The sequence below is a fragment of the Myripristis murdjan genome, chromosome 23 (assembly GCF_902150065.1).
Source record: "Myripristis murdjan chromosome 23, fMyrMur1.1, whole genome shotgun sequence".
NCBI classification, from domain to species: domain Eukaryota; kingdom Metazoa; phylum Chordata; class Actinopteri; order Holocentriformes; family Holocentridae; genus Myripristis; species Myripristis murdjan.
Window position 1 is genome coordinate 16,508,465 of NC_044002.1, and position 14,232 is coordinate 16,522,696.

The 14,232-nt window shown below is 41.9% G+C and overlaps 1 protein-coding gene across 1 annotated transcript in view; it reads right to left on the reverse strand.

Annotated features, from left to right (window-relative positions):
• Window positions 1-458: 458 nt before the first annotated feature.
• The window catches only part of LOC115354998 (protein phosphatase 1H-like), a 35,827-nt gene continuing 22,053 nt past the window's right edge, over window positions 459-14,232 (reverse strand). Inside the window, exons 7-10 of the mRNA XM_030045610.1 lie at window positions 11,699-11,762; window positions 9,066-9,173; window positions 7,276-7,427; window positions 459-6,701 (exon numbers count right to left, since the gene is read on the reverse strand). Of these exons, the coding sequence (XP_029901470.1) occupies window positions 6,554-6,701; window positions 7,276-7,427; window positions 9,066-9,173; window positions 11,699-11,762 (472 nt within the window). The 3' untranslated portion in view covers window positions 459-6,553. The remainder of the gene's footprint in view (window positions 6,702-7,275; window positions 7,428-9,065; window positions 9,174-11,698; window positions 11,763-14,232) is intronic.

The window sequence follows — 14,232 nt, forward strand, 5'->3', positions numbered from 1 at the left end:
TTTGCACAATTAGTGCACAGTGCAGTGAACGAGTCCATAGTCTGTGTCCTGCCAAATGATTGAAATTCATTGTGCATGCTGTGGTTTCAGTAATAAATCCCTTTCCAGTCTAAAAACCCACCTAACTAGTCTTTGGGAGGCCTATCGACCCCATTTGTTAGTTATCCTTTTCCAGATGGGGCCGAGGGAAAACAAACAGCAACAATATTGATCTGCTTTGCACTTCTCCAATTTTGTTTCTTACTCCTTGAGATTGATTTGGTCTGGTAATTGATTTAGACTTAAAGTGGAAAGTTTGGGCAGACTATTGATTTTGGGCGCATGCATATTGAACTCAAATCTCCCTATGGTGGCCTTTAGAAACATGAGAAACACGTACATTGTACTTTGCCAGTCACTTCCTTAATGAGCAACACAAAATCGCATGTTTCTTACATTGATCTTAAACATTTATTTCATTTTTTTTCATATCTGGAAAAGAGACACTGAAGGTAAACATTGTTTTTTTTTTCTTCCAAAGTCGTTGCACAATGAAACATTAAAAATATTTTTGACTTCTTAAGTTATCTTTTTGTTTTACAAAATGTACATTTCACATTCACAAAGAAAGAGGCTGAGGATAGGAGTAGAATGGGTCTGCAATGGTCACTTACAATGGCTTCCCAGTGGGTTTTGAAAATCCCCTTCACTGTGCTGCACACAGAGAAGCCCTCTCAGCTCTCTGTACTGCGGGAGGCCCAGACCTCCCCCAGAGCCAGCTGTTCCCCCTGCCCTGTAACTGGATTTGGAAAGTCATCTGGGTAGAAAAACAACAGCGACGGCTAATTCACAATACAGCGTTTTGATTAAGGGAAGCCGACTGCTCCGGCCAAAGGGACATGACAAAATAGTCCAAAACCTTCCAAAATGCACCATTTCACTCCCATGTACAAATGTAGTGGAACAAATGTGCCACCCTGAAGGCTCCACCGCCTTCAGACATGTTTTTTTTTTTTCCTTTTTTTTAACAGCTTCTCTAGTTTAACTACACAACAGTTGAACCTGAGTTGATGGCCACGTGCAAGAGTTGGGTGGCACAGTAGGATGAGAAAAATAAATAACATTTTCATTCTTTCACATTCATCTTAAGAGAAAAAGGCTTGATGTCGCTGACTAGATACTTGTACCAAAGGTAGAAGGATGAACATTCAACACACATATTAAGGCCCCGTTTGCACACCGTCTTAATATGCTCGCTGATCAAAACAGTCACTCTCCGTGCCTGATGAATTCTGGGTGAGTCATTCTGCCAAACATGAACATGCTAAGACAAAGTGTGCATGGCGCCAAAAGAGTTTTAACTCAATAAAAAGTCCCATTTCACAAATGTCACATTCCCACTCTACACGACTGAGATCACTGACTTTGAAATCCCCCAAATTAATAATAATAATAAAAAAACAACAACAACAAAAAGACATTTTAGTATACAAAAGAGAACCAAAAAAGTGTTTGGACACTAGTACTAAATAGCTTATTTGATAAAGAAATGCAACTCATGCAAAGCAACAGACACAGTAGCACAGCAGAATCAGTGACATGTAACACATTGTCAAAAATGTAGCATATGTTTAAGTATAAATAACACACCATTATGTTATCTTTGTAAATTAAAAAGCTCTTCTATTATGGAATGTATGTTGAAAAGAAGTGCTTGAAAGATACATGAAATCCAGGTAAAAAAAAAAAAAAAAGAAAAAAAAAATCCTTTAGTGCCTCGAGGCCAGGATGATGAATATGCAGGAGAACGGCACACGCTGACTGACAGCGATGACTTTCCTCATCCCGGAACTGCAGTTTCCAAATGTTTGGATACAGCCAGAAATAACCGTCTAGCTAAAATGCCATCATCACACCTTACTTCTCTGCCGAGCTTCGGCTCAGTCGGACCGCAGAGTATAAATTACAGGTATGCCAACTCTCTATACCTTCATTTAGGCGAGAGAAGAAAAAAAAATCATTACTTTTACTTCATCCAATCAATTGTTCTAAAATATTGAGGCAAGCAAGGTGTTGTTTTGTCAGCCGAGGATGCAACCTATCTTAAAACATATCTTTGTGTTGATTTTATACCATCCATCATTTTGATAGGTGTCTCTCTTTTTTTTTTCAAACAGTGGTTCTGTCAGCTTGGAATCAAACTCTTTCAAATGATGAACATTTTATTGATCTGCTGCAAATGTGTGCAGGTCTCCTCTCTCCCCCAGATGACTTCTCATCTCCTGCACCTCAACCAAATTTAGCCGGCGGAGCAGCGGATTCTGTATGAATACAGAAAAGGGCCGGGGGCGACGGTGATGTACATGTAGGGACGGGGTATAATAAACACGTGCACGTCACATTTGGAGGCCCTGGCGCCGTTATCAGATCAACTGAATTATTCACTGTCACTTTTTGTTCTGCAGTCTATGAATAAATCCGACAAGGCCTGCCGATCTCAAAGGGCTCCTGGAGGATTTTAAATTGAACTGTGTCATAAAAATTAAAGGTATTTTTGTCATGAGTCGAGTGTAGTGGACAGTAATGGCTTAAAAAGGGCAAATATTCCTGCAACTGTTGCTCCACGTTCACTGATATGTTTGTTTCCTACTTGGTACTGTGTAATTTTGCAGGCATCAGTGCTGTAAATATCAATTACAGGTGTTATCTTTCCTCACTTTGTGCTTATCAGAATGCTACACAGAAGATCGAAGTTTGGTCTCACTGGAAAATCTGCTTCTTGAAGTGTTGGTCATCCAGATAAAGGTGAAAAACATGTTCAAATTCAAAATGTCCCGGTGTATCCTTCAGTTTCTAGATCCAGGCAGTAGCAGGGAGATCAGAGCAGGCACAACCTGCTCGCCCTGTACAGTGGCCAACAACTCAACTGTAGTCTGTCAGCAGGGGGTTTTGCCTCAACACACAGGAAGGTAGAAACAGGAAAGGACATGCCAGAGTGAATAATAATGAAAAAACGGAGAGGGTAGCTTCAGGATCCCTGCACTTTTTTTTTTTTTTTACATTTAAATACAAATTTAATAAGACTTGAAGATTCTGACAGATGGCCGATGTTTAGGTGTGATTTACGCTGATAGTATCCGGGCAATGCGTCTGTCAAACAGGGCATGAAATTGCTCTTCACGATAACAAATATCACTACATAACATGACAGTCAGGTCTGCAGCTATGCGAAATGTGCAGTCATATTGATCCAGAATGAAGAGATACCAGCTCTCCATATTTTTCAAATCTGTGCAGCATCCTGTGTTCATTTGTTTTACAAAGGCGGTGTGAGCAGCACACACATTTTTGTCGCCTCCAGACTGTACTCAGCTTTTAACCCACCTTAAAAGCATACTCCAATGTTTTGGCCAAAATAGCCTTTTTTCCAGCTTACCAAGACTGACACAAGATGTTTGATACCATTTTCATCTCTATTTCCAGTGGTTTGGCTCTTAAGGGTAGCATTTTGTGTTAGCTTAGCATAAAGACTTTAAGTCTATAGGAGTCATTAGCCTCGCTACATCAAAGTGAAAAAATAAACCTTACAGCAACTCTGAATCTTCTTATTTACACAGGATTCATGTGCATTTGAAATACACATATTGGAATTAAAAAAAGGAGTCGTTTGAAGGTATGGGTACTTCTCCTAAAACAAGACTTATTTTTGAAAAAAATCCCAAGATGTGTATTTCAAATACACGTAACAAACTGTGTGAATAAGTCAGCTTCAGAGTCGCTGTAAGGCTTATTTTTTCACTTTAACAGAGCCAGGCTAACGTGTGCCTTTGACTTCCAGTCCCCAGGCTTACCTCAGCCAAGTCCTTCAACACGACCCAGACATCAGTGCGTGCGAACCTGGACCAGAGCCTGGCTCAAACTGACTGAGATGGCTGAGTGTTTGTTTGGGTCTGCCAAATGGGTGCGGCTTGGGAATCATTTACGTGACACTCTCACGGTGACAAGCGCGGTCCATCAATCTGGCAGAGAGGGACATGACCGGACAGAGTTTCAAGTCATATTTTGTGTCTGGCTACAAGCATATTTGAAACTGTATGTTCACTTAGTTGATAATAAGTCATGTCACTTAGCTCTCAAATTTAATGTCTGGGCGTATCCAGCTGTGTCAGAGAAGGAACCTAATAATTACTGGGGGGGGGATAGAAACATCTTAAATGTGTATGTGTGGTTTCTGCAGCACATGTACAAACAAATATCACTAATTCTTCATAGATATATTACAGAGAGACAACTTCAGTCCATATAAAAACAGAAACAGTACTGTAAACTATTGCACCGTTGCTCATATTCCCAGGCCCACATCTCACTGCATGCAGGGACACGCAGTAAATCAGTACGTCCAAACACAAAACATCACATTCCATCACATCATCACACGCCTCCAACTTTCTGAAGACAAATGTGACCTGGATCGAGTCCCTCATGCTTCTCATCTAAACAGACACACGGGCTACATGTAAAAGCAAAAGAAAAGTCCAGCTGAATGTGAGCTTCCAGTCTTTTTCTGTGGTGCTTTGATTGTATTATCCACATGATTGTATTTCAGGATGAGTTTTAATTTTTATTAGTTAATCCCTACTGCAGAGAATACCCCCCTCACCCCCACCCCTTGAAAAAAAGCACACATCATGGCTTCTTCTGAGGTGACCCGGCTCTCTATGCATCAAACAGCTTTAAGTGCCAGTACCTTTGAAAAAAACGTCTATCAAACAAGTCATTTAATCTAGTGTTGAGTCTTAAAATATACACTTTCACTTTATTTAAATTGTAAATCTTAAGATGACCTTGAGAAGGATTTCTTGAAAATCTGAAATTCCCCTTGTTTCCACAGAAACGTGTATATACGAAATAAATACATAAATAAATGGGAGACACTTTCATGTGATTACAAGTCCACTTTGGTAGCCTCTGTCACGGACTGACGAAACACTTCATTCGACCTAAAGCCGGTTCATTAAAGCTTTTCCATTTGCTGCTCTGAACAGCCAGTGCCACACAGGTTTGTCCCGCTAAAGGAAGTGATGCGGTTTACTTTTCTGCCTATTTGTTTGGAATAAAGAAAAGAATTACATAGCTAGCATGAGCAGTGATGGCCATTATGCTGAACCAAAAAAGAAAAAGAAAAAAAGAAAAAAATCTGTTTGAGGGACAAGTGATATCTGGAGATGCAGTGCAAAACACACAAATAATGACTTTTCATCATCAAAAAGGTCAAAGATTAGCAGAACCGATAATGATTTGCATACTAATGATGATGACGACGACTCAACATTAGACTAAATTATTTGTCAAATGGGCATTTTTAGCATGCACATGTGAATTGGCTGATCAAGTTTTGATTGATCAACGTAGTCAAACATGATATTGAAGACTTCACTGATGCTCAACCTGCAGCCATGCTGTTGTTGCACTGCTAAAAAAAGCACTGCCACCCTGCCATGCTCCTCTAAGGTGCCTGATAATGTCAAGTCCTCTCTTTTCCTCTGCGTCCACATTCTTATCTGTGCACTTGCTTACTTCTCTAAGGTACTGAATGAAAAGAAATCGCACATTAGGTACACCTAAAAATACACCCACAGCCACCGTGAGTGTCTTCCTTTTCATGTGTGAAAGAGGGTGTCAACCTCTCCAGGCTCTTAACAACTGAAAGCTTCTGAAACGACGAGGTGACGCTCACACGTGCACAACGGGAGGAGAGATGGAGAGCTGAGCCACATTTCCTCGCCGCTGCACGCTGGATCGGTCTGTGATCTGCCTGTGAACCGGGAAGCAAAGTCCTGCAGCAAGTGAATCCTTCGAAGCCACACTGTGGCGAAACAGAAAATGCAGCTGACCTGTCAGCTCGGTCCATGGTCATGAGATGGAGGAGGTATTGTTTTTTTTTTTTTTTTTTTTAGAAACAGTTGACTATATAGTATGAAGGGAAAGGGGGGAGACTGACAGACAGGTCAAGGAGGGGCTGAATATTGTACAGCGTAGCAAGAGAGGAGCAATCAGAGGGGAGGCTGAGACAGGAAGGGGTCTCTTCTTTGAAAGTAATATTTAACTTTGGAAGAGCATTTGCCCTTTTCAGTATGCACATGAAGTTCAGGAGCAGTCAACCTCTAACCTTACTCATCCATTAGAGCTGCCATTACTACCCTCATTCAAGATTCTTGCCTCCAGCTCTTGATCTTGACAGCTGGAAATGGGCAAGGTGTGCTTAAATTTTCCTGATCATTAAAATGTGTCGGAGGTAAAATTTTTTAGATAAAAGTTTAAAGAAGAAAGCACCCAAATCGTGCTGGCTGTAGTTCCCCTGAGCAGCCAATTTTGGTGGTTGACCACTCCTGATCCTCTATGAAGGCGCCATGCACCGTTAAATCTAAATGTTCAGCCAAAGTTAAATGTGACTTTCGTCTAACGAAGCCGAGAATGTGCAAATAGCACTGAGGAGAATGAAAGCAGATCTTGAGATCAGAAGTGATCTGGTCAGTCCTGCTGGTTTAAGGTCCGTAGCGTCCCTGTCAGGTTCCTAGGGCTGACGGTTACCGTACATCAGCGGTATGATGAAGACCGAGATGTCGTCCCCGGAGCCCAGCCGCTCGTTGGTGATCCTCCAGCCCCGGTCCCTCAGCACGCCGCGTGCCCGCATCACCAGGTCCTGGGCTGCCATCGTATACCTGGCAAACAGGACCGTAATTATCAAGGAGGGAATTTATTTCACCAAGGCTGTGATCATGTTTTTTGCCTGATATTTCACTTTGAATATAAATTATGCTTCAAGTGGACACAGAATTTTCTCAGTTTTTCCCCAGAGTTTCTAAATCAAATATTCATAAAAAAAAAGTGTGCACTTAAGGGATGAGAAGCGAATAATTACAATTTGCTCGTTTTCAGTGAAATCCAACCTTATCAGCTTCTTCCTTATGCCTAAAACACACATCCACCTGACCACAGAATAGTACTTTCTCACACTTTAGGAATTTGCTGGAGTCAATATTTTGATTTCTATATTTTGCCAAGTCACTGTGCAGCTTCATTTTCTGCCTGAAGAAGGAGATCAAAGAACGTCAGGGATGTTTGATCTCTCTCTGCACCAGTGTGTGTAAAAGTCTCAAAAGTCCTGCTAAATAAAATGTAGAATACACTGGCACAACTTTATTATCGCAGATTTTCAGGTGCAGGGTATGGTGGTAACGCAGAGATATGAGGCAACAAGCCTGTGATTGAAAGTACGGAGGTGAAGTGGCATACCTGTGGAGGTCGTCGGGGTCACAGTTGGCCAGGAAGGTGGTGACGGCTTCGGCTACTTCCTGGTTGGAGAGGACGTCCCAGAGGCCGTCCGTGCCCATCACCAGAACGTCATCAGCTCCGTGCTCATACTGCACCAGGTTGTACACCTTCACCTGGAGCACAGGGAACGCTTCATTTCAAAACACGCCACAAGAATATGAGTCCATCCTCAAAAATAATAATGGATAATACTGTCTTTTATTAATTTGTGCATATGGCTCAGGTCATTCGTCTCCTTTACATTTTTCCTGCTGGTGTCTGCATACAGTCGGTGTAGTCAGACGTATAAAGAATCATTTTCCTGCCTTCAGAAGAAGGCATTTGCTGATTTATTCTTTCACTGCATGAAAAACAATTTCCACTGATTTGACAATTGTGATAAATATAATGATAAATATAAGGCTTTGTCAAAGGATTTGTCACAGTTTCTGTTGTATTGTTTGTTTCATTTTGCTAAAACTTAATATTTTTATATCAGTGCTGTGTAACCTGACACCAGCAGGAACAAATCTAAAACAGGAAATAATTGATGAAAATTTGATTTGATTTGATGTTTGCATTTTACAAACAAAACGTTAAATCATCTCATTACAAATGGCAGGCGCTGCAAAATGATGAGGTGAGATGTAAAGGAGCTGCAGACGATGTAAATGAGCTGTAACTCAGTGACCGTGGTCGTCTCCTTTAAGCTCAGACATAAAGAGCAGTACATAATGTACTTTACAGCCATAATTTTCTAAGTCTAGGTGCGGGTGGTTTGTTCAATATTGAATATCTCATTTTAAAACTGAATTTTCCACATACATGAAGCAATGACCCACGCCCTCATACTGTACAGTATATTGCATATCCATAATAGAACAAATTCAATACTGCATTCATTCAGTTAAAGAGCCTAAAGAAACCACTTGAGACACTCAGGTGGGAGGTGAGAGTAGTGCTGCTGAGAGAAAGCGAGAAATAGACAGAGAGAGAGGCGCCGACACAGAGTATTGCGAGGAGTTAAGTTTTCCATGTGAACCTGGTGTGAACCCAGGCATTAATGAATTAAAGATCAAGCAGAGAGCTCTGGGAGGAAAAAAAAAAAAAAAAAAAAAAAGAGCAAAACTCCATAAGACAAACTATATCAGGAGATGAAAGCACTTTGAAACTAGTGCCAGACAGACAGGTGAGCCCAAGTTCCTCTGCAGCTGAGAACCTTGTTCAAACAACAAGGAAGTGCAACACCGCTCCCAGCGACTGTAGTGCAGATACGACGGGATTAAAGCGGGGTTAGCCATATGACGGAGATTATGGCTTCATCTCGCCTATCATATATGGGAAAACAAGATGAGAGGTGAGGAGTGGAGGAAGCAATAAAAAAAGAACACAAGAGCTCACGACAGAACAGAGGAAAAAAAGGACGCGTTCACACCAAACATGTCTGTGGCAGTTTATTCAAACTGTGCAGCGTTTACTCTTTCGGTTCTGTTTGTTTACATGAGAAAAATGCCATCTTGAACTCGCAGCAAATAACCGCACCGAGACAGCTGAAAATGCGAGTGTTGGTGCTCCTCCAAGGGAACTTTGGTGCAGTTTGAGAGTATAAACTACCAACTACGGGAGATGACGCCAAAGCGCAAGGCTTTATGGGGGAAATGAGACAGAATTTCGCTCACAGTTACTCATGGTTGGAAAGGCTAGCATAAGAAAATTAATTAAAGGCAAACCACAGTCTAACATTCAGCTATTTAAATTATAGCAGCTCTTACCTCGGGGCAACAGGACAGGAATGGCTTGATGTAGATGTTGGAGTCATGAACCTTGAGGTCATGGTCACCGAGGCCTCGTGTCACACCGATGGTGGCCAACACCCGTGCCTGGGGAACACACACTTTAGTTTGCCTGACGTTATATTTAAAAACCACACATTTTTTGGGAGACTGACACACTAGTTACCTTAACTGTTAAAAGAAAAATCCACCCTAAAAGCTACTACTATGATGTTCCCAGCATTTCTGGGCCTATTTTGTTGTTCTGAGGTCACCTTGCCAAACTCAGATGAAATGATGTAACATCAAGATATTTCCAGCATAGATGGAGTTGGATAACAGAAAATTTAGATGTTTAGCGGAGCAAAACATCAATGATAAACATGAAGCTTTGGTGTCAGTGCTTCAGAATCAAAGATGAAAGGGTTCTTACAGCACAAAGCATTTTGTACTGACATTCAACAATCATACAGGGAGAAATCCACTGTATACGTATCAAAGATATCAGTTTCTCCAACAGCACTGGCCTCAGTGGACCATAATGCAATACAATGTAACACGGAGCAGCCACAGGACATGGTGCATTTTGAGGAAGGGCCGAAAACTCGAGTTTCGTCATCGTTATTGCTCTCGCCACCTTCAGGTATAAACCACAAGCTGTGTTTACATGGACCCTAGTATTCCACTAATATCAGAATAATATCCCAATCAGAAGAAAAACGCCTCATATATCAGAAGGAATTTTCAATCGGGTTGAAAAGGGTGGTGTAAAACCTTTGATTATCTGTTCAACAGGAAAATACTGGTGCCTAATAACCCTGTAAACGCTTAATCTGATGGTTTTGCTCTGGTTGGAATAAATATCCTCCTTCTTTCCAGGAGGGACGGAAACACGGCAGCAGCAAAACAGAATTCGTCGGACTGATACAACCTTTTTTGTTGTAAAGACTAAAAAGCTGGAATCCACTTATTCCTCGAGGAAATCAAAAACCACTAGAAAAGTTTGAGGGCCGCCTGTTATAAAGCTAAAAGTCAAAAACGAAAAAAGTGGTTCAGACTGAGCCAGTTTTCACTTCTACAGTTTTATGAACGAGCTGATGAGAGAGTGACTTAGCCTATATCATATCTATATTTCCTGCAGATTAGACGCTTCCCACCAGGCGGAACCACTTTGCGCATGTCATAAAAGTCATATTGTGTTTAATTGCTTTGGGGCATGCAAAGACATATCCCTTTATTTAGTGTCCGTGTAAACAGTTATGCTGGAATCTCTAATCAGATTTCCGTCGGGCTGAAGCAACGGTGTCCATGTAACCATGTCAATCAGTTCTCTGTGGGCTGCTCAAAGGCATTGCTGGAAATGCAGGACATAACTAATAGAGTGGAGGTAGATGCAGAGGGTTGAGGGAAAGTGGGTACACCAAACAGTAACATTTCACAAAAAATAGATCCTGTAGTGTGCTGAATACCACATAGATGACCAATAACAGTGTGAGAGAATCCCATGGTGGACATTTGCTTCCATCTGATACTACATGTTAGCACTTACACTATGTTGAACATGACTAGCATCACCTCGAATCTCCCGTTCTCTCCAAAAACTCATTCCTATGATTTTCTAATTGATTGATTTTCTTTTCCGATGTCAGGTCAGAGTGGCTTGGCTGCGTGACGGTCAGCTGGGCCATAAAACTCGTTTGGTCAACTGCACAACGAATCTAAACTATCTGTTAGCGACGCTGCCGGTTTTTCCTGCTCTGTTTATGCAGACATCTATGCAGTGCCGTAACTTTTCAGAACGTGGCAATTCTCAAAATCATTTTCAACACTTCTCCAGACTTTTCAGCCCCGTGCAGGAACCCTGTTACTCATCTGCTCATCTTTCACTCCACCAGCCTTTCATTAGACAAGGATGGCACTGTGTGGTTAGCAGATGCTGTTTTCATACTGTTTTCATCTGTTTTTTTTATTTTTTTTTTGAAAAAGCAGAAGAATCTTATGTCTTTCTTTGAGTTATGGTGTACTGATTAAGGGTAAGAAACAAACTTGACATGCTGGAGAATTTGAAACGTTTTGTACATTTGATTTTTGGTGGAGTGTTTTTTTGGATTTCAGTCTGTTCTTCTCATCTCTCCTCGACTGTCCCCATGGGGATTAACTTCACTTCTCAGAGAAGAGAGGACTGTCATCTCCCTGGTGGTGTGTGTCTGTCTGAATGTCAGTGTGTGTGTGTGTCTGTGTGTGTGTGTGTGTGAGAGAGAGAGAGAGAACGAGTTTGTGTGTGTGCATGTCAGATGTAGCAGTGCTAGTGGAGTGAAACAGATGGACCGTCTCTTCTCTCCTGTAGTCCCCAGTGTGTATGTGTGTGTGTGTGTCCTCTTTCCAAGTTTGTGTTCCCCCACAGTGTGCTACGCGTACATCAGAGAACGAGTGTACGCCCACTCCCTGGGTAGGTGGCAGGCTGGCAGGCATGTTGAGACTGTGTGTGTGTGTGTGTGTGTGTGTGTGTGTCAGATTGACAATGTTGGAGCCAGCGATTCACAGTTTTCGCAGCAGTTCTGAATTCCCGCAAAGACACACAGGACTTGGAATACACACACACACACACACACACACTGTATACACGCACTTACCTTTTTCCCTTCACCATATATTAGTGGAAACTTGAGATCTTCATCTTCAATGGTCTTATATGCCCTGTGTTTGAAAGAGGCAGAGGAGAGGGAAAAGAAAGCAGACCAGTGAATAGAATTTCTCTCTCTCTCTCTCTCTCTCTCTCTCTCTCACATATGCGGCTTTGGAACAGAAGCACATAAGGGAATGAGGGAATGAAAGAACAAGGAGACCAGTGAGTGTATTTTTTCATGGAGAGTGACAAAGAGAGAGAGGGAGAGACAGCGGACAGAGAGACGGCAACGACGGCGAGAGGAACAAAAGAAAACCTCAGAGATGTCTTTTAATTACACTTCATTTCATGTGGTTTCCCTGTTTCACAGCGGCCCTGGGAGCCATTTTGGCTCAACGGCGGATTCGCAGTCAGTAGGTTCCTCTCCTTCAGTTGTACAGACACCCATCTGGATGCAACATGACCAGAGGAGACCGCAACAAACCGTGACCATGATGTCCCCCACGACTGGTCGGTGACGCCCTGAGACATCACCGCTTGATGGTTAGGAACTTTTTGGCCTGTTGGTGGCACGGGGCCCGGCCAATTAGTTTCACTTAGCAATGTTAAAAACAGTTCATCAAAACTGACTCAACAGTGTTTGAGATACTGGACATGAAGCTTAGGGCCTTGTGGTGGTGCTGTGATGGGCCAATCAGGTTCATATTCCAAATGTTGGACCTTACTGTCAAAATCCATTATTTATCCATTATTATTATTAAGTTTCATCCATAATAAACCAACAGAGGCTCATAAATCCACAGTCCCCTCCTCAGTCTTGGATTGTGGGGGGCAACCAGACTAATTTGAAGACAGCATAAAGCTGTACATCAGTGCAGCCGGGTGGCATAATAAATAGGACGGCCACTCCACGACTTCCTGGGTTGGCGAGCACCTGTCCTCCTGATGCGTCCTTGAGCAAAACAATGAATCCCTACCAGCTCTGGGCAAAGCAAAAATTTGAAATTCCCTATGGGGATCAAAACAGAATAACTTCAAAAGAAACAACAACCGGCAAAAACAGAACAAAAACTGCTTGGCTGCATCGGGATCCTCTCGTCCCTCTCTCTCTCCTTCCCCATCCCACCAACCTGGCAGGATAATTCCATTCAAAACAGCCCTTTCATCTAATTCTCTCACACAACTGCAAATACTGACATTATTTTGTGATCTATCGTTTGATGAGAAATCTGAACACCCAATAAGTGCTAGTCTGTCTAATCTGTGTCTGTGCTTTAATGTGCCTTCTGCCGTCACTGTGTGCTGCCATTAATTTGAGTTAATAACACAACATGTCAGTCTCCTTTTGTGCCGCCTTCCATTACTTACTATTACTATTAATAATAATAGTACTACTATTACATACTATTTGACACCAGCCAAAGTAAAAGTTTTGACTTTCGTCTTTTCAACTTTTAGAAATGACTGGACTCAAACCAATGACCTGCACACCCCTTCTAATGATAAAAACATTACAATAATATATATTTATAGGGCAACTTTCTGCTAAAAATATGTATTTTTTTCTTGCATTTGTGGCATTTTCTTGCTATGACAGTCCTCTGCTAAATAAATGTAGAAGAGGAAACTATTGGTTATCGCTGCGATTCTGTAATAGTTTTCAAATCATCTGGATTTAGCCTGTCTCTCCTCCAGTGTCCCTCCTTGGGGTGCAATAAACGAGTGTTTTTCCTGGCGAAACATTTATCAGTAAATGACTGAGGAGAGAGCAAAATAGAGAGAGAAGGAGCAGATCTTAGAATGCACGAGCAAATAACAAAATGAACTCAGGAGTGCAGGGAAAGCCACGGAAAGCTGATCTAAAAATGCATGAAGTTAGAACCACAGCTTTGATGTCAGACTGCGAAACTCCACGGCTGACGCTGATGTAGGCCAACTTTTACTAGCTAGATTAGACTTGACGTCAGCAGACAGTGGGAAATATTAACAACTTCAAACAGCATCATATCTCGACAGGGATGGCTCTCTCTGTCAAGCCCATGTCTCTTTTCTCTGCTCATTTGTCTGTCTCGCGACCCAGGCCTGCGCTTTGCTTTGACACTAACACAACACTCACTGTCAGTCTTTTTACCTTTCCCGTGGTGCTGAGAGAAACAGAAATCCTTTCCTCATCCATCAATCCATCATTCCAGCCACCCACCCAGCCGCCCTCCTCCTCCTCTCATCAACTTTGCTCCTCTGACGGAGAGAGAGTGAAAACAGTGAGTCACTCACTGCACCATTTTATCTTCCTGCTGAGGGGAAGTTGTATCCTAGAGGGGGGGTTCTGAGTACAAAATGCTCATTTTCAGCATTGTCCTGCTTCACGTTTGTACACTTATTCACAGCTGGTAGCTGCCCAGTACAACCACAGCCAGAATCTCCATTTTAACAAGTCATTTTGATTCATATTCAGTGTTAAAAATTGAGCTTTTCTTAAAGCAAATGAAAAAAAAGCCCACTTGTTTCTAATACTAACTAACTACAAGGATTTTCTTTCAT